This window comes from Hyperolius riggenbachi, chromosome 2 (genome assembly GCF_040937935.1).
Source record: "Hyperolius riggenbachi isolate aHypRig1 chromosome 2, aHypRig1.pri, whole genome shotgun sequence".
NCBI lineage: Eukaryota > Metazoa > Chordata > Amphibia > Anura > Hyperoliidae > Hyperolius > Hyperolius riggenbachi.
In genome coordinates, this window is record NC_090647.1 from 560711980 (window position 1) to 560739795 (window position 27816).

A 27816-nucleotide genomic window follows, 5' to 3' on the forward strand; every position below is an offset into this window, starting at 1 on the left:
GCTGAGAGAAGATGTGTGCGCGCGCTGCTGGTGGCCGAGACGTGAACGCGCGCGGCCGCGGGACGCTCATGTGACTGTTGGCGCCACTTTCGGAGCGATGCAGCGGTGGTGGCCGCTGTGAGGAGGAGACAGGAGAGAGATGTCGCAGCAGGCGGGCTCCCCGGAGGAGATGGGCGGCTGGAGCGGGGACACGGCCCGGAGGGAGCTGCCCGGACTCCTCTCCAGGCTGCAGAGCTCAGGCAGCGGCCGGGAGGCGGCGAGGCTGTTCCACCAGCTGGCCGAGGCCCTCCTGCCCCACCTGAGCCTGTCAGAGGCGGAGGAGAAGCTCCTCTCACAGGCCTTGCCCACAGCTGTGCAGGGATTCGGGGCTCTGGTGGGTGAAGCGACCTCCCTGGCCACAGAACTGTCCAGCCAGAACCTGGAGCTGAGAACCTCCCTGAGGAGCACCCTACAGAACATGGTGGACTGGCTGGAGGCTCTGATGGCCTGCATGCGATCCGTCTGTCATACGGAGGAACCCGTAGCCTTGGAAACCGTACGGTCGCTCCCCTCCGCGGTCCTGCGGATTCTACTGGCGGCGTTCACCCACTGCAAGGAAAGCGACTCGGTTTACGGCCACAGGCTTCACCTGGTTTCCGACCTCCTTCAAGCCATTTTCAAGGACGCTGTAGGTCTCCAGAAACAGCTGATGGAGCTATTGGACAGAACCGTTGTCAGCGGTGCTTCTGGGCAAAGCGATGACATGATGGGCATGGCGTCCTTGCTGCACGCCTTCTTAGACATTTGCGCTGTGGTGTCCAAAATGGACCATGCTCTGCATGCGAACACCTGGAAATTCATCATCAAACAGGCCGTCAAGCACAAAGTGTCGGTGGAAAACCAGTTGCGACATCACGATATTGTTCGCGCCTTGTGCGATGACATTCTGCTGTCCTTCCAGTCATGCCTAGAAATAGCCAAACAGATGTCGGGTGCGGAAGGAAAGGAGAACGCTGACCAGCGACAATTTCAAAAGACTTTGAAGCTGTGTCGGTTTTTTGCAACTTCTCTTTTGCATTACATCAAGGAGTTCATGGCCTTCTTGTCTGGAATGTGTGTTCTTCTGCATCACTTATATCTTCAGATTTACAGCCTGTTGCCACCAAGCCTCTATGCTGTGTCCATCACAGATGTTCACAAGCAGGAGATGTCCCAAGTATTTCTGGCAGCCCTTGATCCTGTGCTGGTCCAGTTGATAGTCTTCAAGCCATTTGTGGACTCTGTGCTGAATGAATACCAAGAGATCCCTCGAGAACAACAGTTCCCTCATTGTCTGCTCCTTATAAACGTTGTGGATAAACTTTCTACTTTACCTGAAGATGTGCAAGTTCTCTGGTGTTCCAGCTGCAGTTCTTCAGAGGAAAAACCGAGAAGCTCCGTCTTCAAAGCTGTGTTCCAGAGCTTTGCTGTGTGTTCTCCGGAGACCTCCCTTCCGCTTACTCTACGGGAGACCGTTGTGAAAGGCCAAGAGGCGGTAAACATGACATTTTATCAATATACTTGCATTCACCTCTGTGCATATATCATGTCACTGCCTCTTGCTTGTTTCTCTGAGTTGGAACGCTCTCTGTTGAACGCAGTTATCAGCAGTCGAGTGATGGAGTCTCTCTTGGCCACAGACGTATGGTGCTTTTTGGCCCGGTATGGAACAACGGAATTGTGCGCTGAACACGTGAGAGTTATAGCTAGTTTGGTGAAATCTTGTCCTGGCAGCTCTTTCCAGCTTTCAAACTTGGTCATCCTTCTGCGACGTCTCCTCTTCCTGATGGACGTGGATCACCAGGAATCGTTCATTAAAATGTTTCCTCCAGAGATACCAGAAAACTTATCTCTCTGGCAACATGTTTCCCTTTCATCTCTGCCTAGCGCTTTGGTTTCACAGGTGAAGAACAGTCTTTTTAAAACTGCACTTTTACATTGTAAACGCTGGCTGAATGGCAAGCAGATACTTGGGGATTTGCATCAGTTGAATACATCACTATCCGCGCTGTTGGTGGCATGTCATTCTCCTGGGAAGATTATGGATGGAGAACATCTGTCTGAACTGAATACCATTTTTGCTCAGTTACTTCCCCTTTTTCGTCAAAAACAGCTATTGGCCACTCAGCCTTTCCTGCAAGAAACGTTTTGTCTTTTTCTGAATCTCTTTTCATATACTCTTAGGACAGTGGATCCTGCCATGCTTACAGAGGTCATGTCCTTAATTTCCTCAGCTTGTCAGTTGGATTCACCGGCAAATATTAAATTGACAGTTTTGGATTTTTTATGCCTTCTCGGTAGAATTCTCATCCCGCAAGCAGCCCAGATGACTACTTTACCAAAGGTGGCAGGTCTGTTCTCCATGCTGCTGTCCGATACAACATGGGTGGTTAATCAGTATGCGCTAGAGACATTCACTCAGTTTGCTGAGGAAACTAGCTATGAAGAAGTTGTACCGCAGTGTCTGAAATCAGAAGAGATCAAGGATAAAGTCATTGGCTTCTTAAACAAAGCCGTTCTTGCAACTGAAACAGATAGCAGACGAAAGGAAAGACTGGAAAAAGAGGGAACGGTTTTGGAAGATTTCTTTACCAAAAGTTCTGAGGAATGCAAAGTCAATCATTGTTCGGAACCTCCTAAAAAGAAAGCACGACCAGACAGCATGTGCAGAGAGGAGGACTACAAAACGCATGTCCAGTCAGCAGAAAAGTCACTCCTTTCTCTGCAGTCCTTATTAAAGGAAAGCTCTGTGCCAGAATGGTTAGCGGACAGACTGGGCAGCCTTCAGAGCCTATTAACTAAACTACAGCACAATTGTAAACCAACAGATGTAGGATAGCTTCAGCGTATGGATGAAACTGCATAGGCAACAACTAGTTTCTTCAGCATCAGAGGTAACTGATAGCATTGTTATATTGGGGATGATTTATAAGCCTAGAGAATATGTAATCTATCAAATATGGTCTGGACCCTAATGCTAGGTACACACTATACAATTTTCTGTTAGATTTACCTGACAGATCGATATTTTTTTTTTTTTACCAACATGTCCGATCTGAATTTCAATCAATTTCTCAGATTTTTCTTTTTAAATCGTTTTTTTATATCGATTTTTGTTCAGTTCAATGAAAATCTATTAAAAACTATTTTGAAAAATCGATCGGAATTCAGATTGGACATGTTGGAAAAATCAATCTGGCAGGTAAATCTAACAGAAAATTAGTATGGTGTGTACCTAGCATTAGGCAATTTTGTATAGGATTACAAATGAGAAGGCTATGGAGGCTGCCATATTTATTTCCTGTTAAGCACTACCAGTTGCCTGGCTATCCTGCTGATCCTCTGCCTCTAATACTTTTAGCCACAGACCATGATCAAGCATGCAGCAGATCAGGTGTTTTTGACAATATTCTCAGATCAGATTAGCTGCATGCTTGTTTCTGGTGTTATCCTGACACAACTGCAGCCTACAGGTGGCCATACATTGGTCGATTTGTCATCAGATCGACCAACACATAGATCCCTCTCTGTATAACCCCCCCTCCCCCGCTGACTTCTTCTCTGCGCTCGGCTCCAGCTCCACTGTACTTCCTGTCCGGGGGCGCTCTACTGTTTAAACTTCCTGTTCGGACAGGAAGAAGTGAAGCCTGCCGGAGCCCAGCGGTGAGAGCGAGGACATGCGCCGGCGGAACAGGTAATGTATTGCCGCTAACGTCGGTCGTTGGATATGCGAACGCCGCTATCGACGCACTCCCAACCCGCCGGCTATCAAGCGAAATCTTCCGCATGGACGGATCGACGGGAACGCGATCGTTCTGTCAGCGTTTGGGCAACGATTTCACAGCAGATTCGATCAGTGATCGAATCTGCTGTATATCGGCGGGAAAATCGTTAGGTGTATGGGCCCCTTCATGCTAAGCAACCACGATGCAATTTTCTGACAGATTTGTCAGATCGATTATTTCCAATATGTCCGATCTGATCCGATCGATTTTTCCTTAGCAGTGAACAGAACATCAATCGGAAATAAGATAGGACATTTTGCAAATAATCTGTGTGGCAGTAAATCTGTCAGAAAATTGCATCATGTACCTAGCATGATAGATCAGCAGGGCTGCCAGGCAACTGGTATTGTTTAAAAGGAGATAAATATGGCAGCCTCCATATTCTTTAGTTGTCCTTTTACAGCTCAAATGGCTGGTTTAGACTGGCCTCTGCAGGCGGCGCATTTACACGTTGCTGAACCCTTTTCTGCAACCAAGTAGAAAAGCGTTTGACATCAGTCCCCTTCATTGCATCGTTGTGTTTTGAACCCCTATAGAAACACTGAGGTTCCATTGTCGCTTTTTTTTTAGCCCCTGTGGGATTTCGGTCTATCGCAACATTTGCGCACACCAATGTATTAAGATGAACGATCCTATTCACCTCGGTGTGGGAAGCAGACAATCCTGGGGTAAACGACTTCCACAGCCGCCGGCAGAAGCCTTTGTGAACCAGCCCAAAAGTAGGCAAATACGGTGTAGTGTTTTAATTGATTTGTTGTAACAATCAGTATAAATATTGAGTCTTAAAGCGGAACTGTAGATTCAAATTAAACACATTGTTTCACTTACCTGGGGCTTCCCCAAGCCCCCAGTAGCCGTCCTGTCCCGCTCCTTGACGAGCCTCCGTTCTCCCGCCGCCAGCTACTTTCGGTTTTGCCGTCTGGCCACTGCGTCTGCGCGGCTCTGGCCACGCATATCCTTTCTTCGCGTTCCCCGCTATTGCAGAGGGGAACGCAAAGAAAAGATACACTTGGCAGGGCTGCGCTGGCATCGACTTACAAGTCGGGGTACAGAACGGAGCGGGGGAATGGAGGCTCGGCGCGGGGCAGGACAGCTGCTGGGTGCTTGCAGAAGCCCCAGGTAAGTGAAACAATGTGTTTAATTTGAATCTACAGTTCCACTTTAAAGAGAACCCAGGGCAATTTTTTTTACTAAAGATAATCGGACACAGAGACATGCTCTCTGCACAATGACATGCCTCTGTGTCCTTGTATCGCTGTTGCCAACTGTCTACTCCTAAATCCAAGTACACTCATCCAATTTTAATTGGCCAATTACTGACAAATTTTACCACCTCCATGTGGTATGAGTTTTTAGCTACAACTGACCAGTTGGCTTATACTACATGGTGATGATGAAATTGGCAATCACAATTGAATGTGTGTACCATGGTTTAGTGATAGCTGACTTAATTTTAGAAGCTTCTTGAAGGCTAAGTTCACATTGAGAGCTGTGTTACGTTCCCTGTATAAAACAGGAGCACAGAGCAACAGAGGCGAAACGTTGTTGTATTGCACCAGATGCACTCTGAAAGTCACACAGACTTGCAATTGCATTGCAATTCTGCGCGTTAAAGTATCCGTTACATCCAGGGCTGTGGAGTTGGAGCAGTTTTGGGTACCTGGAGTGGGAGTCGGTGGTTTCATAAACTGAGGAGTCATGTGAGTTTTGTACTGATTCCACAGCCACATCGCTCCACAACACCACACTGTAAACAGCCTTAGGCTGGGTTTACACTGGATCAGTTGCTGTTACAGTAGCTAGAGCACAAATGACAACTGAGAAGGAATTTTCCATGTTTCCTTATGGGTTAGTTTACATATATTTTATAACACATACCGTAGGTATAAACTGACCTATAGGGGAACATGGAAAATTATTTAATCAGTTGTCTGCTGTGCTGTACACATCAGGGCTACGGAGTCAGTACACAAATCATCAGACTCCTCAGTTTAAACCACCGACTTCAGGTACCAAAAATTGCCCCGACTCCACGGCCCTGATACACACCATGCAATTTCCTTGTCCGATAGGTGGGTTGAATCGATAATTTCTGACAGGTCCTCTCAGGTCTCTGGCCTTTTTTTCCAATTGATTTTGTACTGAAGTGATGGGAAAATTGATCGGAAACCTGATTGGACCTACCTGCCAGGAAATTGCATGTTGTGTACCAAGCATTACAGCTGACAGCAACTGATTCAGTGTAAATCCAGCCTAAACATGGCCATACACTGGTTGATGTGGTGTAACACAGAGATCCCTCTCAGATCATTATCGGATCAGAGAAGAGTCTATTTGATTGAACCCCTCCACACACTATACACAGATTTTCAATAGATTTCAGCAAAACTGTTGAAAACCTATTTATGTACTGCCTGCCGGGTCCCTGTCATCCCTCCCGGTCATGTCCGCTCTCAACTGTTCGCCAAACATCTTCTCTCCACCACTGAGCTTGACTTCCTGTCTCTTCTTTCCTGGGGCCTGTGATAAGCGCTAGAGTCTCCGTGGCATGTACCTTACGTGACCTCTAGTGTTTATCACATGACACAGGCATTGGAAAGCAAGAGACAGGAAACAGAGCCTGGCGGTGGAGAGAGAGCATGTGGCGGAGAGTAAACTCTGCTGCTGCTCCCAACCCGCTGTTGATCAAACGTTATCTTCCATCTGGTGTGACAACCCAAACAATGCCCGTATATGGATCAGTTGCATTGATTTCTAGCAGATTTGATCAAATCAGCCAGATATCCATGCAAAAAATTGACCATTGTATGGCCTGCTTAACTGTTGTAGCTAGCTCCTGGAATCTGTATCCGTTATTCCAGGATTGAGATAATCATTGCTGGCCGCCTATAGAAAAAGTTGCTATTTTGAGTCCCTCACAGACATACTGTTAAAGAGACTCTGTAACGACAAAAAGATCCCCTGGGGGGTACTCACCTCGGGTGGGGGAAGCCTCAGGATCCTAATGAGGCTTCCCACGCCGTCCTCTGTCCCACGGAGGTCTCGCTGCAGCCCTCCGAACAGCCGGCGACTGTGCCGACTGTTCAATTCAATATTTACCTTTGCAGGCTCCAGCGGGGGCGCTGTGGCTGCTTTCGCTCCGAAGGAGGCGGAAATACCCGATCTCAGTCGGGTCCGCTCTACTGCGCAGGCGCCGGAGACTTGCGCCTGCGCAGTAGAGCGGACCCGACTGAGATCGGGTATTTCCGCCTCCTTCGGAGCGAAAGCAGCCAGAGCGCCTGCGCAGGAGCCTGCAAAGGTAAATATTACGTCACCGCTGTACGGAGGGCTACAGCGAGACCCCCGAGGGACGGCAGACGGCGTGGGAAGCCTCATTAGGATCCTGAGGCTTCCCCCATCCGAGGTGAGTACCCCCCAGGGGACGTTTTAACGTTACAGATTCTCTTTAAGGTCAGAAGTGTTTTATATACACAAGCTCACAGTGCAGAGACAATTAATCACATATATTTGAAAATAAGAACCACATTAATAAAATCCTTCAAGTCCCTTAAAAGTCCACAATTAATTCCAAGCCTCTTCGATCTTAATGGCTACCAGCAGATATGTTGTCTCATAGCACAGGCAATGACCACCACCAGCACCCTTTATGTGCCACTCACCGCATCCACTGACCACACAGGCCAGTATGAGCCTTGGGACAGTTCCCGGGTCGTCCCCCACCTCTCCGATCAAATCAACAGTAGGCTTTAATCCCAGAGTATTTCTTCTATATTAGCCACCTCAAAGAAAACTCCACATAGTGTAGTTTTGCTGGAGCATGTGAGTGCAATTGGATTTTTTTAATAAATATTTTTTAAGCGGTAATACACTATGTGGAGTTTTCTTTGAGGTGGCTAATATAGAAGAATTCCTCTGGGATAAAAGCCTACTGTTGATTTGATCGGAGAGGTGGGGGACGACCCGGGAACTGTCCCAAGGCTCATACTGGCCTGTGTGGTCAGTGGATGCGGTGAGTGGCACATAAAGGGTGCTGGTGGTGGTCATTGCCTGTGCTATGAGACAACGTATCTGCTGGTAGCCATTAAGATTGAAGAGGCTTGGAATTAATTGTGGACTTTTAAGGGACTTGAAGGATTTCAGTGTTCTCCCCAGAATTTTTTTCCAGCCGGGTGGCATGAAATAGTAGCCGGGTGGCATGAAAAAGTAGCCGGGTGGGGCGAGTTGAAAATGCAGGGCAACTGTGCTTACAGCATAGGAATAGGTGAGGAGGTGAGCCGATGACAGCCGGGTGGTTACAAAATCTAGCCGGGTGGAGCACCCGGCTAAAAGAGCCTGGGGAGAACACTGGATTTTATTAATGTGGTGCTTATTTTCAAATATATGTGATTAATTGTATCTGCACCGTGAGCGTCACCTCTTGGGTATAGAACTATTGAAAATTAAGAGGAGGCGAACAGGTGTCTCTCAGACTTTTGTGTAACTGAGCGCTACCTCTTGGGGTTAAAAAGTGTTTTATCTGACTAAAACAAAGGGCTTCTGATAAGTAGGGATGAGCTTCAAATTGATTTTGAGTAGCTACCAACTCTAAATCACTAGGATTTGAAACGCTAGAGTACCTGAGAGGGTGAGGGAGGGTTTCCAAAGACATAACCACAAAAGTTGTTTAGGTGGTACCTTTAACTGTACAAGATTCCTTTGCAAGCTTTCAAAGCTTGAAGTTTCTTCTTCAGGTATGTTTTAGAGCTGGATCAGAACCATACTCAGCTCTGAGACATGCCTGAAGAAGAAACTTAAAGTTTTGAAAGCTTGCAAAGGAATCTTGTACAGTTAGTCATTAATGGTATCACTTAAACAACTATTGTTGTTATGTCTTCGGATTCTCTCCATGACTAATACCGGACCACACGCAACTGAGGGAGAATTAACTTACCCATGCTGCCATCAGCTTTAATGAGCTTTAACTGCGTCTCATGTCACGTTCTAAGTTGTCACGTCACCACAACGCTTCCTCCTTCAACTACAAGTCCCATGAGGCATTGCAATACTCTGACCGCTCTAAGTATAATTTGGGGAGGCAGAGGCATGATGGGATTTGTAGTTTTGTCACAGCTGGAGTGCCAAGGTTAGCCATCACTGGACTAGCGTGATTGTAGTGTACAGGTACCAGTAAGGTTCGCACATGCTCTGTAGCTCATGTATGGGGAAAAAAAGTGTACAACTGGCTCCATTCTGTTGTGCAGGTGCTGGGGACGTACTTTGCGCCTGCACAGTGTGGTCAGGCGCCTACACTGGAGGGAGCTCGGCCACGAGTATTACCAACCTTAATGTCAGATATTTTAAAAAGGGCCCCAATGCAGGAGCAGAAGGGAGTAGGAAGATTTTTTTTTTTTTTTTTTTTTTTTAAATCTTGCTATAGGTAATGTTTAGGGACTAAAGAGCTGGATTAAACAAAACGTTTCATACATACCTGGGGCTTCCTCCAGCCCCATGCGCACTCATCGCTCCCACGCCACCATCCTCAGTCTTCCCGCAGCTCTGATACTGAGGTCCCCGCACTTCTGTCTGTCTACGCAGGAAGAGTGCGCCCTCCACGTATCTATCCAGCGGCTGCTGGAGAGATAGGCAAACAGCGCACTTCACTTATGTCAGACTGGCTCCAACTGACGGAAGTGCGGGGACCCGGTATCGGAGCTGCGAGAAGACTTGAGGACAGTGGCGTGGGAGCGATCCGTGTGGATGGGGCTGGAGGAAGCCCCAGGTATGTATAAAACGTTTTGTTTAATCCTGCTCTGGTACACTTTAAAATGCAGCCTTTAGGCTGAAAATAATAATAAAAAAAAAATGAAACGCTGTTCTATGCTAACCTTTAGGTAAAGCACACATATTTACTCATAAATGGATAACCGAATGTAAACATTTCTATTTTTTTCAGGGAAAGGATGGATGTGCTATTCCTCTTCTTATAAAATAGTGGTGCACTTTTACCTGAAGAAGCTGCACTAATTGTAGCCAAAATTGAATTTTTTTTAAGTTACCTGAAATGAGCAATATGGAGCCTGCCATTTGTCTTCCATTTAAAATAATGCCAGTTGCCTTGTTGGGACGTCAGTGGTATCTGACATATCTGGAACAAGCATGCAGCCAATGGAGGCAGACCACCTGATCTGCATACTCTTAGACCATGGCTGTTAGTGTTGGAGGATGAGCAGGACAGTCAGACGAACATCAGATTTAAAAGGACTTTGGTTAAATGTTCTGTTCTTGTGGGAAATGGGTCAAAAAGTCTTCTCCTTTCTGAGCCCATTGAACAGATTTCCACCCCTACAAAACAAAAAATCAGCGCCAAGGAAATCAATAGTTAGATCGCTGCCAAGAAAGGACAGAGTACAAATGTCCACGCATATAAAAGCTATTAAAAAGTCAGCGCAGATCGTATGTAAATTCACTGTTTCACAATCAATCTTTCACCAAAGTGGTCATTAAGTTCTCATATCCTAGTGGTAGACCGTCACCCAAAGGATGAGAGGGAGCTTACCAACTGCTGACAACCCACGTTATAAGGTTGTATGTCTCACATTCAGTGGTAAAAAAGGGGACCAGGAACCAAGACTTCCAAAAATCCATGTTAGTTCGGGTACACCATCCGGAAGGTATACGGGGCCCAAGCAATGGGAACCCCAAAACAATATTGCGCTTGTATGCTGGTCCACAACCAGTAAAGTATAAAAGGTGTCGCCTGGGAAAGAGACAGGCGGCACCTTTTATATTTTCTTACTGGTTGTGGACCAGCATACAAGCGCAATATTGTTTCGGGGTTCCCATTGCTTGGGCCCCGTATATCTTCCGGATGATGTACCTGAACTAACATAAGATTTTTGGAAGTCTTGGATCCTGGGTGGTTCCTGGTCCCCTTTTTTACCACTGAATGCGAGACATACAACCTTATAACGTGGGTTGTCAGCAGTTGGTAAGCTCCTTCTAATCCTTTGGGTGACGGTCTACCACTAGGATATGAGAACTTAATGACCACTTTGGTGAAAGACGATTGATTGTGAAAGAGTGTATTTACTTACAATCTGCGCTGACTTTTTAATAGATTTCCACCCCTGCCTATCTTCTGCTGTCACCACAGCCTCTGCTGTGAGCTTTAGATGAGGGGAAACAAAGTGAACAGAAGTTCTGAGGATCGGACTGTTTTCTGTCTGTGCTCCTGGGCACTGGCTTCTACAAATCTTCTCCAACTCTGATACGGACAATAGGGATGGTGAATCCTATAGGTTCACAATAGCATATTTATCCTGCTTGCAATGGTATCGGTCATCTTAAAGCTGCGAACATGTGCATAACCTGTTCATTCAATTATTTTCTACTCAATTCAACAATTTCTAGGTTAGTAACACTAACGTGCATATAACGCAGTTTTCTTGTTGAAAATGCTCACTGGTATTTGTGTTTTTATTTTTGTTATTTATTTTATGTAGATAAAAGATTTTGTTTTCACAAAAAATAAACTTGGCAAATGGAGTTTGTTTTTTGTGCTGTCACTGGGTTATGTTGCCACACAGGAGGTTTATGATGTTCAATCAGTATAAAAAGTCAGCCCCAACCCCCATTAAAACAAAAAAAAAGATAGAAAATGTTTGTAAATATCGTTTTGAAGAATAACACAGCTAAACGACCACAGTGCAGATCCTTCTCTGTCCCAGATTGTCAGCCATGGCCCAGGACACACCCTCTTACAATCAGCACCGGAAGAGATTTCTCATTAAAGGAGTTATCAGGGATTTTTATAGAAAATAAACGCTACTTACCGGGGGCTTCCTCCAGCCCTAAGCTCCCAGGACCTCCCTCGCCGCAGCTCTGCAGTCAGCCGTTCGCCGGAGCTCCGTCCCGGTCCCCAGCGATGACGTCAGAGTGACCTGGAGGTCGCTCTGTACTGCACCTGCGCGAGCGGAGCTGTCAATCGCCGCCACGTGGGCCGGAGCGGACTGCGCAGGTGGTAGTAGTTCTGCGCCTGCGCAGTCCGCTCCGGCCCATGTGGCGGTGATTGACAGCGCCGCTCGCACAGGTGCAGTACAGAGCGACCTGGAGGTCGCTCTGACGTTATCGCCGGGGACCGGGTCGGAGCTCCGGCGAACGACTGACTGCAGAGCTGCGGCGAGGGAGGTCCTGGGAGCTTGGGGCTGGAGGAAGCCCCCGGTAAGTAGCGTTTATTTTCTATAAAAATCCCTGATAACTCCTTTAAGACACCTGAAGTGTGAGGGATATGGAGGCAAGACATATGTTATTCCTTTAAACCCATTATCCGCTTCAGTAGAGTTATCCTGTTTGAGATAAGTGTGCTGCTTTTGACCTCAGTCAGCAGAACTGGTTGTGCTGTAAATTCTTGGCTTGCTTTGATCTCTCTACTAGCAGAAAATATAGAAACTGAAAGCAGAAGTCCTCTGTTGTTTCACACTGCCCCCTAGTGACAAGTGGCCCTAAATACACATTACAGCAGCACTAATTATTAGCAAGAAATTGTAACAAAGAAGAAATAAAAAAAAGTGCTAAAATAATTGGCCTGTGGAGCACTTTCAAGCCTCAAAATAAATTGGCTGCTAAAGGATTAAACCATACCAGTTGCGTGGTTGTCCTGCTGATCCTTCAAGCATCATAAAGCAGGCATGGGCAAACTCAACCCTACAGCTGTTACGGAACTACAAGTCCCACAATGCATTTGCCTTTATGAATCATGACTGTGGCTGTCAGACTCCTGCAATGCATTGTGGCACTTATAGTTCCTTAGCAGCTGGAGAGCCAAGTTTGCCCATGCCTGGTCTAAAGCCCAGTACACAGTGGATGATCTGTCGGCCAGCAGGGATCGGTACACAATCCGTTGGGAGAGAAACTACTGCTGATGTTGTATACAGGGCTGTGGAGTCGGTACAAAAATCTTCCAACTCCGACTCCTCAGTTTCTGAAACCACGACTCCGGGTACCCAAAATTGCTCAGACTCTGACTCCTCGACTCCGACTCCATAGTCTAATACTTAACAGGGCTGTGGATTTTGTACAAAAATCATGCGACTCCCGACTCCGACTTCTCAGTTTCTGAAACCACGACTCCGACTCCGGGGGCCCAAAATTGCCCCAACTCCGACTCCACAGCCCTGGTTGTATAGATGAATCATCAGCCCCTAGGCTAGCGAAGCGTCTGTTGCTATGTGGGGGTGGGTGACAGAGGGAGGACGAGTAGCATGCAATGGAGTGGACTCCTGTGGGTTGGTAGTGGGGGAGAACAATGTGATCCTACTGTGCTTTGGAAGATGTTGTCCGCCCATTATATACATGCTGGTTTCACTCGTCATTCTTGGCCATGGCTTTATTGCAGCCTTTACCACAGCCCAGTACAGATCAGCGTGTGTACGTAGCTTCAATCACACACCTGAAAGAAGCATACAGCTAATCCAGCCACACGTCTGTCAAACATCTGATCTGTGTGCTTGTTCCGGGTCTGTGGCTAATAGTATTAGAGGCAGATGATCAGCAGGACAGCCAGGCAGTTTGCATTGTTTAAAATATAAATGTCAGTCTCCGTATTCCTCTCACTTCTGCTATGCTTTAACTACTTCCCCTCCCCTAGAACAAGTCTCTACATCCCTGCAAAATCCCTCTACACCTCGCAGGGACATAGATACTCGTCCCTTGCCGCCGCGCACTAGTTATAGGGGAGATCAAGGAATGGGAACGCATAATGTTTTATCCACAGTAGACCTTTTTATTTTAAAACTATAATGGCCAAAAACTGAGTTGTCCCCGCCCCCAATTTTCTTATTCCCGTTAAAATGCAGTTAGAATAAAATGATTCTTATCAAAAAGTACCATTCAAAGAAAGCCTAATTGGTGGTGAAAAAAAACAATATAGATCATTTCAATGTGATAAGTATTGATAAAGTTATTGGCAGATAAATGGACGCAGTACTGAAAGGTGAGAATTGCTCTGGTGTTAAAGGGGAAAAACCCTTGGAGGTGAAGTGGTTAAAGTTCTGCTTTTGTTTTTTCTTCCATATATTCCTCTTCTCTCTTTGACCAGTCATCCAACATAAGTATAAGACTAGAGGCGGTTTCAGCTTCTTTTCCCCAAACGCTTGTGCATTGAATGTCTGAGAAGGTTCATATGAGTGCAAGTCGTGCGCTGTGCAGAACGCAAAGCGGTGCGTGGACCATTTTTGACGTGATTCCGCCTCAATGGTAGGTATAGGAAAACGCTCACAAAATCGCTTTGTGCAGCGATTGCGTTCGTATTTTTAAGAATAAATACATTGTATTCTTTTCCGGGTCAAAGAGTTCACTTCCTGACTTGTATCAGGGAGTGAAAAAACGCGATCGCTCTGAAAAAGTGCTTAGTAGCCACCCTGGCGTTCTATTTCCCCAGGATTTCCGTGCAAAAAGTGGTTCAATTAATTTCCCATAATTTTCAACCAATTTTTTTTTTTGCAATCTTTTTTTTTTGTATTGAATTCAATACAGGTTATTGTATTGAATTAAATTTAAAAAAAAAAGTGTTTGCTGCGAGATTTTGATGATGCTGTGTGACACTGGTTCCATCAACGCCGATCGACGGGGGACATGTGATCTCCAAGGGAGAAGCAAAATCCGCCAAGGGACATGGAAGAAGGCACCGGGGAAGCTATCAGAGGTACGCGACGAGGGATCAGCATGCCAATGGTGAGTATAAGACCCAGATGTATAGCCAGGTATAGTTAGCCAGATGTATAGCCAGGTATAGTTAGCCAGATGTATAGCCAGGTATAGTTAGCCAGATGTATAGTTAGCCAGATGTGCAGCCAGGTGTAGTTAGCCAGATGTATTAGCCAGGAATAGTTTAGCCAGATGTTTTGCCAGGTATATAGGGAGCAAGATGTTTGCCAGGTGTATAGGAGACAGATGTTTGCCAGGTGTATAGGAGACAGATGTTTGCCAGGTGTATAGGAGACAGATGTTTGCTGGCGGCGTTCACCCACTGCAAGGAAAGCGACTCTGTTTACAGCCACAGGCTTCACCTGGTTTCCGACCTCCTTCAAGCCATTTTCAAGGACGCTGTAGGTCTCCAGAAACAGCTGATGGAGCTATTGGACAGAACCGTTGTCAGCGGTGCTTATGAGCAAAGTGAAGACATGGGCATGGCGTCCTTGCTGCACGCCTTCTTAGACATTTGCGCAGTGGTGTCCAAAATGGACCATGCGCTGCATGCGAACACCTGGAAATTCATCATCAAACAGGCCGTCAAGCACAAAGTGTCGGTGGAAAACCAGTTGCGGCATCACGATATTGTTCGCGCCTTGTGCGATGACATTCTGCTGTCCTTCCAGTCGTGCCTAGAAATAGCCAAACAGATGTCGGGTGCGGAAATAAAGGAGAACGCTGACCAGCGGCAATTTCAAAAGACTTTGAAGCTGTGTCGGTTTTTTGCAACTTCGCTTTTGCATTACATCAAGGAATTCATGGCCTTCTTGTCTGGAATGTGTGTTCTTCTGCATCACTTATATCTTCAGATTTACAGCCAGTTGCCACCAAGCCTCTATGCTGTGTCCATCACAGATGTTCACAAGCAGGAGATGTCACAAGTATTTCTGGCAGCCCTTGATCCTGTGCTGGTCCAGTTGATAGTCTTCAAGCCATTTGTGGACTCTGTGCTGAATGAATACCAAGAGATCCCTCGAGAACAACAGTTCCCTCACTGTCTGCTCCTTATAAACGTTGTGGATAAACTTTCTACTTTACCTGAAGATGTGCAAGTTCTCTGGTGTTCCAGCTGCAGTTCTTCAGAGGAAAAACTGAGAAGCTCCGTCTTCAAAGCTGTGTTCCAGAGCTTTGCTGTGTGTTCTCCGGAGACCTCCCTTCCGCTTACTCTACGGGAGACCGTTGTGAAAGGCCAAGAGGCGGTAAACATGACATTTTATCAATATACTTGCATTCACCTCTGTGCATATATCATGTCCCTGCCTCATGCTTGTTTCTCTGAGTTGGAACGCTCTCTGTTGAACGCAGTTATCAGCAGTCGAGTGATGGAGTCTCTCTTGGCCACAGACGTATGGTGCTTTTTGGCCCGGTATGGTACAACGGAATTGTGCGCTGAACACGTGAGAGTTATAGCTAGTTTGGTGAAATCTTGTCCTGGCAGCTCTTCCCAGCTTTCAAACCTGGTCATCCTTCTGCGACGTCTCCTCTTCCTGATGGACGTGGATCACCAGGAATCGTTTATTAAAATGTTTCCTCCAGAGCTACCAGAAAACTTATCTTTCTGGCAACATGTTTCCCTTTCATCTCTGCCTAGCGCTTTGGTTTCACAGGTGAAGAACAGTCTTTTTAAAACTGCACTTTTACAGTGTAAACGTTGGCTGAATGGCAAGCAGATACTTGGGGATTTGCATCAGTTGAATACATCACTATCTGCGCTGTTGGCGGCATGTCATTCTCCTGGAAAGATTATGGATGGAGAACATCTGTCTGAACTGAATACCATTTTTGCTCAGTTACTTCCCCTTTTCCGCCAAAAACAGCTATTGGCCACTCAGCCTTTGCTGCAAGAGTCGTTTTGTCTGTTTGTGAAACTCTTTTCATATACTCTTAGGACAGTGGATCCTGCCATGCTTACAGAGGTCATGTCCTTAATTTCCTCAGCTTGTCAGTTGGATTCACCGGCAAATATTAAATTGTCAGTTTTGAATTTTTTATGCCTTCTCGGTAGAATTCTCATTCCGCAAGCAGCCCAGATGACTACTTTACCAAGGGTGGCAGGTCTGTTCTCCATGCTGCTGTCCGATCCAACATGGGTGGTTAATCAGTATGCGCTGGAGACATTCACTCAGTTTGCTGAGGAAACTAGCTATGAAGACGTTGTACCGCAGTGTCTGAAATCAGAAGAGGTCAAGGATAAAGTCATTGGCTTCTTAAACAAAGCCGTTCTTGCAACTGAAACAGATAGCAGACGAAAGGAAAGACTGGAAAAAGAAGGAACGGTTTTGGAAGATTTCTTTACCAAAAGTTCTGAGGAATGCAAAGTCAACCATTGTTCGGAACCTCCTAAAAAGAAAGCACGACCAGACAGCATGTGCAGAGAGGAGGACTACAAAACGCATGTCCAGTCAGCAGAAAAGTCACTCCTTTCTCTGCAGTCCTTATTAAAGGAAAGCTCTGTGCCAGAATGGTTAGCGGACAGACTGGGCAGCCTTCAGAGCCTATTAACCAAACTACAGCACAAATGTAAACCAACAGATGTAGGATAGCTTCAGCGTATGGATGAAACTGCACAGGCAACAACTAGTTTCTTCAGCATCAGAGGTAACTGATAGCATTGTTGGGGATGATTTATAAGCCTAGAGAACATGTAATCTATCAAATATGGTCTGGACCCTAATGCTAGGTACACACTATACAATTTTCTGTTAGATTTACCTGACAGATCCTTTTTTTTTTTTTTTTTTTTTCCCCAACATGTCCGATCTGAATTTTGATCAATTTCTCCTATTTTTATTTTTTTTATCGTTTTTTTCAATTGATTTTCGTTCAGGTCAATGAAAATCTATTAAACTATTTTGAAAAATCGATCGGAATTCAGATTGGACATGTTGAAAAAATCGATCTGGCAGATAAATCTAACAAAATTGTATGGTGTGTACCTAGCAGTAAGCAATTTTGTACAGGATTACTTAAAGGGCAAATGAAGTGAGAAGGCTATGGAGGTTGCCATATTTGTTTCCTGTTAAAGAGAACCCGAGGTGGGTTTGAAGAATATTATCTGCATACAGAGGCTGGATCTGCCTATACAGCCCAGCCTCTGTTGCTATCCCAACCCCCCCTAAGGTCCCCCTGCACTCTGCAATCCCTCATGAATCACAGCCGTGCTGTTGACAAACAGCTTGTCAGAGCTGGCTGTGTTTATCTCTATAGTGTCAGTCTGCTGCTCTCCCCGCCTCCTGTAGAACTCCAGTCCCCGCCTGCATCCCTTCCTTCCCTGCTGATTGGAGGGAAGGGACGGGGGCAGGGACCGGAGCTATGCAGGAGGCGGGGGAGCAGCTGAGACTGACACTACAGATGTAAACACAGCCTCACAGCATGGCTGTGATTTATGAGGGATTGCAGAGTGCAGGGGGACCTTAGGGGGGTTTGGGATAGCCACAGAGGCTGGGCTGTATAGGCAGATCCAGCCTCTGTATGCAGATAACATTCTTTAAACCCACCTCGGGTTCTCTTTAAGCAGTGCCAGTTGCCTGGCTATCTTGCTGATCCTCTGCCTCTAATACTTTTAGCCATAGCCCCTGAACCAGCATGCAGCAGATCAGGCGTTTCTGACAATATTCTCAGATCTGATCAGATTTGCCGCATGCTTGTTTCTGGTGTTATCCTGAAACTGCAGCCTAATGCTAAGTACCCACGATGCAATTTTCTGACAGATTTGTCAGATCGATTATTTCCAACATGTCCAATCTGATATCCGATCGATTTTTCCATAGAAGTGAACAGAACATCAATCGGAAATCAGGACATTTTGGAAATAATCGATGTGGCAGTAAATCTGTCCGAAAATTGCATCATGTACCTAGCATGATAGACCAGCAGGGCTGCCAGGCAACTGGTATAGTTTTTAAAAGGAGATAAATATGGCAGCCTCCATATTCTTTAGTTGTCCTTTTAACAGCTCAAATGGCTGGTTTAGACTGGCTTCTGCAGGCGGCGCATTTACACGTTGCTGAACCCTTTTCTGCAACCAAGTACAAAAGCGTTTGACATCAGTTCCCTTCATTGCATCGTTGTGTTTTGAACCCCTATAGAAACACTGAGGTTCCATTCCGCTTTTTTTTTTTTTTTAGCCCCTGTGGGATTTCGGTTTATCGCAACATTTGCACAAATCAGAGTAAATGTATTAAGAAGAACGATCCTATTCACCTCGGTGTGGGAAGCAGACAATCCTGGGGTAAACGACTTCCACAGCCGCCGGCAGAAGCCTTTGTGAACCAGCCCTAAAGTAGGCAAATACGGTACAGTGTTTTAATTGATTTGTTGTAACATTCAGTATAAATATTGAGTCTTAAAGAGCACCCAAGGTGATTTTTACTAAAGGTAATAGGACACAGAGACATGCTCTCTGCACAATGACATGCATCTGTGTCCTTGTATCACTGTTGCCAACTGTCTACTCCTAAATCCAAGTACACTCATCCAATTTTAATTGGCCAATTACTGACCAATTTTACCACCTCCATGTAGTATGAGTTTTAAGCTACCGTACATCTGACCAGTTGGCTTATACTACATGGTGGTGATGAAATTGGCAATGACAATTGAAGGTGTGTGCCAGGGTTAGACGACTTCATTTTAGAGGTTTCTAGAAGGCTAAAGGTGGGTACACACGTCAGATAAAAGTCTTTGGAAAATGAAAGATCACAGACCAATTTTACCCCCTTCCATGTAGTATGAGAGCCATACCTACACAGTTTATTCCATGGAGCTGAACTCCCTATCAGATAGAAATCTTTGCAAGATGCTGCACACACAAATGCTGTACACATGCAACAGATCAGTTCCTGCAAAATGCATTCATAGTATACGACATCTGCAGATCCCATACACACCTTGTTTAATGGACATTCATCTGCAGATCAGACAATTATCTGCCGATCTGAAGATCCAACCTGGTGGATCTGATCTACAGATAATTGTCCGTTAAACAATGTGTGTATTAGATCTGCAGATATCATAGACTATGAATGCGGTTTGCAGGAACAGATCTTTTGCAGATACTGATCTGTTGCATGTGTACAGCATCTTTGTGTGCAGCATCTTTCAAAGATTTTTATCTGATGGGGAGTTCAACTCCATAGAATAGACTGTGTAGGTGTGGCTCTCATACTACATGGAAGGGGGTAAGATTTCTGTCTGATGGGGAGTGCAGCTCCATAGAATAGACTGTGTAGGTATGGCTCTCATACTACATGGAAGGGGGTAAGATTTCTGTCTGATGGGGAGTTTAGCTCCATAGAATAGACTGTGTAGAGTATGGCTCTCATACTACATGGAAGGGGGTAAGATTTCTGTCTGATGGGGAGTGCAGCTCCATAGAATAGACTGTGTAGGTGTGGCTCTCATACTACATGGAAGGGGGTAAGATTTCTGTCTGATGGGGAGTGCAGCTCCATAGAATAGACTGTGTAGGTGTGGCTCTCATACTACATGGAAGGGGATAAGATCTCTGTCTGATGGGGAGTGCAGCTCCATAGAATAGACTGTGTAGGTGTGGCTCTCATACTACATGGAAGGGGGTAAGATTTCTGTCTGATGGGGAGTGCAGCTCCATAGAATAGACTGTGTAGGTGTGGCTCTCATACTACATGGAAGGGGGTAAGATTTCTGTCTGATGGGGAGTGCAGCTCCATAGAATAGACTGTGTAGGTGTGGCTCTCATACTACATGGAAGGGGATAAGATCTCTGTCTGATGGGGAGTGCAGCTCCATAGAATAGACTGTGTAGGTATGGCTCTCATACTACATGGAAGGGGGTAAGATTTCTGTCTGATGGGGAGTGCAGCTCCATAGAATAGACTGTGTAGGTGTGGCTCTCATACTACATGGAAGGGGGTAAGATTTCTGTCTGATGGGGAGTGCAGCTCCATAGAATAGACTGTGTAGGTATGGCTCTCATACTACATGGAAGGGGGTAAGATCTCTATCTGATGGGGAGTGCAGCTCCATAGAATAGACTGTGTAGGTGTGGCTCTCATACTACATGGAAGGTGGTAAGATTTCTGTCTGATGGGGAGTGCAGCTCCATAGAATAGACTGTGTAGGTGTGGCTCTCATACTACATGGAAGGGGGTAAGATTTCTGTCTGATGGGGAGTGCAGCTCCATAGAATAGACTGTGTAGGTATGGCTCTCATACTACATGGAAGGGGGTAAGATCTCTGTCTGATGGGGAGTGCAGCTCCATAGAATAGACTGTGTAGGTGTGGCTCTCATACTACATGGAAGGGGATAAGATCTCTGTCTGATGGGGAGTGCAGCTCCATAGAATAGACTGTGTAGGTGTGGCTCTCATACTACATGGAAGGGGGTAAGATTTCTGTCTGATGGGGAGTGCAGCTCCATAGAATAGACTGTGTAGGTGTGGCTCTCATACTACATGGAAGGGGGTAAGATTTCTGTCTGATGGGGAGTGCAGCTCCATAGAATAGACTGTGTAGGTGTGGCTCTCATACTACATGGAAGGGGGTAAGATTTCTGTCTGATGGGGAGTTCAGCCCCATAGAATAGACTGTGTAGGTGTGGCTCTCATACTACATGGAAGGGGGTAAGATTTCTGTCTGATGGGGAGTGCAGCTCCATAGAATAGACTGTGTAGGTGTGGCTCTCGTACTACATGGAAGGGGGTAAGATTTCTGTCTGATGGGGAGTGCAGCTCCATAGAATAGACTGTGTAGGTGTGGCTCTCATACTACATGGAAGGGGATAAGATCTCTGTCTGATGGGGAGTTCAGCTCCATAGAATAGACTGTGTAGGTGTGGCTCTCATACTACATGGAAGGGGGTAAGATTTCTATCTGATGGGGAGTGCAGCTCCATAGAATAGACTGTGTAGGTGTGGCTCTCATACTACATGGAAGGGGGTAAGATTTCTGTCTGATGGGGAGTGCAGCTCCATAGAATAGACTGTGTAGGTGTGGCTCTCATACTACATGGAAGGGGGTAAGATCTCTGTCTGATGGGGAGTGCAGCCCCATAGAATAGACTGTGTAGGTGTGGCTCTCATACTACATGGAAGGGGGTAGGATCTCTGTCTGATGGGGAGTGCAGCTCCATAGAATAGACTGTGTAGGTGTGGCTCTCATACTACATGGAAGGGGGTAAGATTTCTGTCTGATGGGGAGTGCAGCTCCATAGAATAGGCTGTGTAGGTGTGGCTCTCATACTACATGGAAGGGGGTAAGATCTCTGTCTGATGGGGAGATCAGCCCCATAGAATAGACTGTGTAGGTATGGCTCTCATACTACATGGAAGGGGGTAAGATTTCTGTCTGATGGGGAGTGCAGCTCCATAGAATAGACTGTGTAGGTGTGGCTCTCATACTACATGGAAGGGGGTAAGATTTCTGTCTGATGGGGAGTTTAGCTCCATAGAATAGACTGTATAGAGTATGGCTCTCATACTACATGGAAGGGGGTAAAATTGGTCTGTGATCTTTCATTTTCCAAAGACTTTTATCTGACGTGTGCACCCACCTTAAGTTCACATTGAGAGCTGTGTTACATTTCCTGTATAAAACAGGAGCACAGAGCAACAGAGGCGAAATGTTGTTGTATTGCACCAGATGCACTCTGAAAGTCACACAGACTTGCAATTGCATAGCAATTCTGCGCGTTAAAGTGGCTCCGTTGCATCCAGGGCTGTGGAGTTGGAGCAGTTTTGGGTACCTGGAGTGGAAGTCGGTGGTTTCATAAACTGAGGAGTCAGGTGAGTTTTGTACTGATTCCACTGCCCTGGACACATCGCACCACAACACCACACTGTAAACAGCCTTAGGCTGGGTTTACACTGGATCAGTTGCTGTTACAGTAGCTAGAGCACAAATGACAACTGATGAGAAGGAATTTTCCATGTTTCCTTATGGCTTAGTTTACATATATTTTATAACACATAGGTATAAACTGACCTATAGGGGAACATGGAAAATTATTTAATCAGTTGTCTGCTGTGCTATGCCTGGTACACATCAGGGCTACGGAGTCGGTACAAAAATCATCAGACTCTTCAGTTTAAACCACCGTCTTCAGGTACCAAAAATTGCCCCGACTCCACAGCCCTGATACACACCATGCAATTTCCTTGTCCGATAGGTGGGTTGAATCGATAATTTCTGACAGCTCCTCTCAGGTCTCTGGCCTTTTTTTTTTCCAATTGATTTTGTACTGAAGTGATGGGAAAATTGATCGGAAACCTGATTGGACCTACCTGCCAGGAAATTGCATGTGTGTACCAAGCATTACAGCTGACAGCAACTGATTCAGTGTAAATCCAGCCTAAACGTGGCCATACACTGGTTGATGTGGTGTAACAGATAGATCCCTCTCAGATCATTATCAGATCAGAGAAGAGTCTATTTGGTTGAACCCCTCCACACACTATACACAGATTTTCAATAGATTTCAGCAACAAAACTGTTGAAAACCTATTTATGTACTGCCTGCCGGGTCCCTGTCATCCCTCCCGGTCATGTCCGCTCTCAACTGTTCGCCAAACATCTTCTCTCCACCACTGAGCTTGGCTTCCTGTCTCTTCTCTCCTGGGGCCTGTGATAAACACTAGAGTCTCCGTGGCATGTACCTTACGTGACCTCTAGTGTTTATCACATGACACAGGCATTGGAAAGCAAGAGACAGGAAACAGAGCATGCGGCGGAGAGTAAACTGCTGCTGCTCCCAACCCGCTGTTGATCAAACGTTATCTTCCATCTGGTGTGACAACCCAAACAATGCCCGTATATGGATCAGTTGCATTGATTTCTAGCAGATTTGATCAAATCAGCCAGATATCCATGCAAAAAATTGACCATTGTATGGCCTGCTTAACTGTTGTAGCTAGCTCCTGGAATCTGTATCCGTTATTCCAGGATTGAGATAATCATTGCTGGCCGCCTATAGAAAAAGTTGCTATTTTGAGTCACTCACAGACATACTGTTAAAGAGACTCTGTAACGACAAAAAGATCCCCTGGGGGGTACTCACCTCGGGTGGGGGAAGCCTCAGGATCCTAATGAGGCTTCCCACGCCGTCCTCTGTCCCACGGAGGTCTCGCTGCAGCCCTCCGAACAGCCGGCGACTGTGCCGACTGTTCAATTCAATATTTACCTTTGCAGGCTCCAGCGGGGGCGCTGTGGCTGCTTTCGCTCCGAAGGAGGCGGAAATACCCGATCTCAGTCGGGTCCGCTCTACTGCGCAGGCGCCGGAGACTTGCGCCTGCGCAGTAGAGCGGACCCGACTGAGATCGGGTATTTCCGCCTCCTTCGGAGCGAAAGCAGCCAGAGCGCCTGCGCAGGAGCCTGCAAAGGTAAATATTACGTCACCGCTGTACGGAGGGCTACAGCGAGACCCCCGAGGGACGGCAGACGGCGTGGGAAGCCTCATTAGGATCCTGAGGCTTCCCCCATCCGAGGTGAGTACCCCCCAGGGGACGTTTTAACGTTACAGATTCTCTTTAAGGTCAGAAGTGTTTTATATACACAAGCTCACAGTGCAGAGACAATTAATCACATATATTTGAAAATAAGAACCACATTAATAAAATCCTTCAAGTCCCTTAAAAGTCCACAATTAATTCCAAGCCTCTTCGATCTTAATGGCTACCAGCAGATATGTTGTCTCATAGCACAGGCAATGACCACCACCAGCACCCTTTATGTGCCACTCACCGCATCCACTGACCACACAGGCCAGTATGAGCCTTGGGACAGTTCCCGGGTCGTCCCCCACCTCTCCGATCAAATCAACAGTAGGCTTTAATCCCAGAGTATTTCTTCTATATTAGCCACCTCAAAGAAAACTCCACATAGTGTAGTTTTGCTGGAGCATGTGAGTGCAATTGGATTTTTTTAATAAATATTTTTTAAGCGGTAATACACTATGTGGAGTTTTCTTTGAGGTGGCTAATATAGAAGAATTCCTCTGGGATAAAAGCCTACTGTTGATTTGATCGGAGAGGTGGGGGACGACCCGGGAACTGTCCCAAGGCTCATACTGGCCTGTGTGGTCAGTGGATGCGGTGAGTGGCACATAAAGGGTGCTGGTGGTGGTTATTGCCTGTGCTATGAGACAACGTATCTGCTGGTAGCCATTAAGATTGAAGAGGCTTGGAATTAATTGTGGACTTTTAAGGGACTTGAAGGATTTCAGTGTTCTCCCCAGAATTTTTTTCCAGCCGGGTGGCATGAAATAGTAGCCGGGTGGCATGAAAAAGTAGCCGGGTGGGGCGAGTTGAAAATGCAGGGCAACTGTGCTTACAGCATAGGAATAGGTGAGGAGGTGAGCCGATGACAGCCGGGTGGTTACAAAATCTAGCCGGGTGGAGCACCCGGCTAAAAGAGCCTGGGGAGAACACTGGATTTTATTAATGTGGTGCTTATTTTCAAATATATGTGATTAATTGTATCTGCACCGTGAGCGTCACCTCTTGGGTATAGAACTATTGAAAATTAAGAGGAGGCGAACAGGTGTCTCTCAGACTTTTGTGTAACTGAGCGCTACCTCTTGGGGTTAAAAAGAAGTGTTTTATCTGACTAAAACAAAGGGCTTCTGATAAGTAGGGATGAGCTTCAAATTGATTTTGAGTAGCTACCAACTCTAAATCACTAGGATTTGAAACGCTAGAGTACCTGAGAGGGTGAGGGAGGGTTTCCAAAGACATAACCACAAAAGTTGTTTAGGTGGTACCTTTAACTGTACAAGATTCCTTTGCAAGCTTTCAAAGCTTGAAGTTTCTTCTTCAGGTATGTTTTAGAGCTGGATCAGAACCATACTCAGCTCTGAGACATGCCTGAAGAAGAAACTTAAAGTTTTGAAAGCTTGCAAAGGAATCTTGTACAGTTAGTCATTAATGGTATCACTTAAACAACTATTGTTGTTATGTCTTCGGATTCTCTCCATGACTAATACCGGACCACACGCAACTGAGGGAGAATTAACTTACCCATGCTGCCATCAGCTTTAATGAGCTTTAACTGCGTCTCATGTCACGTTCTAAGTTGTCACGTCACCACAACGCTTCCTCCTTCAACTACAAGTCCCATGAGGCATTGCAATACTCTGACCGCTCTAAGTATAATTTGGGGAGGCAGAGGCATGATGGGATTTGTAGTTTTGTCACAGCTGGAGTGCCAAGGTTAGCCATCACTGGACTAGCGTGATTGTAGTGTACAGGTACCAGTAAGGTTCGCACATGCTCTGTAGCTCATGTATGGGGAAAAAAAGTGTACAACTGGCTCCATTCTGTTGTGCAGGTGCTGGGGACGTACTTTGCGCCTGCACAGTGTGGTCAGGCGCCTACACTGGAGGGAGCTCGGCCACGAGTATTACCAACCTTAATGTCAGATATTTTAAAAAGGGCCCCAATGCAGGAGCAGAAGGGAGTAGGAAGATTTTTTTTTTTTTTTTTTTTTTTTAAATCTTGCTATAGGTAATGTTTAGGGACTAAAGAGCTGGATTAAACAAAACGTTTCATACATACCTGGGGCTTCCTCCAGCCCCATGCGCACTCATCGCTCCCACGCCACCATCCTCAGTCTTCCCGCAGCTCTGATACTGAGGTCCCCGCACTTCTGTCTGTCTACGCAGGAAGAGTGCGCCCTCCACGTATCTATCCAGCGGCTGCTGGAGAGATAGGCAAACAGCGCACTTCACTTATGTCAGACTGGCTCCAACTGACGGAAGTGCGGGGACCCGGTATCGGAGCTGCGAGAAGACTTGAGGACAGTGGCGTGGGAGCGATCCGTGTGGATGGGGCTGGAGGAAGCCCCAGGTATGTATAAAACGTTTTGTTTAATCCTGCTCTGGTACACTTTAAAATGCAGCCTTTAGGCTGAAAATAATAATAAAAAAAAAATGAAACGCTGTTCTATGCTAACCTTTAGGTAAAGCACACATATTTACTCATAAATGGATAACCGAATGTAAACATTTCTATTTTTTTCAGGGAAAGGATGGATGTGCTATTCCTCTTCTTATAAAATAGTGGTGCACTTTTACCTGAAGAAGCTGCACTAATTGTAGCCAAAATTGAATTTTTTTTAAGTTACCTGAAATGAGCAATATGGAGCCTGCCATTTGTCTTCCATTTAAAAAAATGCCAGTTGCCTTGTTGGGACGTCAGTGGTATCTGACATATCTGGAACAAGCATGCAGCCAATGGAGGCAGACCACCTGATCTGCATACTCTTAGACCATGGCTGTTAGTGTTGGAGGATGAGCAGGACAGTCAGACGAACATCAGATTTAAAAGGACTTTGGTTAAATGTTCTGTTCTTGTGGGAAATGGGTCAAAAAGTCTTCTCCTTTCTGTGCCCAATGAACAGATTTCCACCCCTACAAAACAAAAAATCAGCGCCAAGGAAATCAATAGTTAGATCGCTGCCAAGAAAGGACAGAGTACAAATGTCCACGCATATAAAAGCTATTAAAAAGTCAGCGCAGATCGTATGTAAATTCACTGTTTCACAATCAATCTTTCACCAAAGTGGTCATTAAGTTCTCATATCCTAGTGGTAGACCGTCACCCAAAGGATGAGAGGGAGCTTACCAACTGCTGACAACCCACGTTATAAGGTTGTATGTCTCACATTCAGTGGTAAAAAAGGGGACCAGGAACCAAGACTTCCAAAAATCCATGTTAGTTCGGGTACACCATCCGGAAGGTATACGGGGCCCAAGCAATGGGAACCCCAAAACAATATTGCGCTTGTATGCTGGTCCACAACCAGTAAAGTATAAAAGGTGTCGCCTGGGAAAGAGACAGGCGGCACCTTTTATATTTTCTTACTGGTTGTGGACCAGCATACAAGCGCAATATTGTTTCGGGGTTCCCATTGCTTGGGCCCCGTATATCTTCCGGATGATGTACCTGAACTAACATAAGATTTTTGGAAGTCTTGGATCCTGGGTGGTTCCTGGTCCCCTTTTTTACCACTGAATGCGAGACATACAACCTTATAACGTGGGTTGTCAGCAGTTGGTAAGCTCCTTCTAATCCTTTGGGTGACGGTCTACCACTAGGATATGAGAACTTAATGACCACTTTGGTGAAAGACGATTGATTGTGAAAGAGTGTATTTACTTACAATCTGCGCTGACTTTTTAATAGATTTCCACCCCTGCCTATCTTCTGCTGTCACCACAGCCTCTGCTGTGAGCTTTAGATGAGGGGAAACAAAGTGAACAGAAGTTCTGAGGATCGGACTGTTTTCTGTCTGTGCTCCTGGGCACTGGCT

The 27816-nt window shown here is 45.9% G+C and overlaps 1 protein-coding gene and 1 pseudogene across 6 annotated transcripts; both read left to right on the forward strand.

The window, feature by feature from the left end:
* Positions 1-27040, forward strand: LOC137547376 (FIGNL1-interacting regulator of recombination and mitosis-like). Of its 6 annotated transcripts, none has more exons than XM_068270919.1 (4): positions 1-2912; positions 4374-4522; positions 18659-18826; positions 26526-27040. In XM_068270919.1, exon 1 carries the CDS (start codon positions 140-142, stop codon positions 2855-2857), a length of 2718 nt encoding a protein of 905 aa, XP_068127020.1. In that variant the 5' UTR covers positions 1-139; the 3' UTR covers positions 2858-2912; positions 4374-4522; positions 18659-18826; positions 26526-27040. The 6 variants fall into 6 exon arrangements, 5 of the variants coding, with proteins under 5 accessions (XP_068127020.1, XP_068127023.1, XP_068127022.1 ...); XM_068270922.1 differs by having other exon boundaries at positions 18659-18813; XM_068270921.1 differs by lacking the exon at positions 4374-4522.
* Positions 13699-27816, forward strand: part of LOC137547378 (FIGNL1-interacting regulator of recombination and mitosis pseudogene) — a 63511-nt pseudogene continuing 49393 nt past the window's right edge.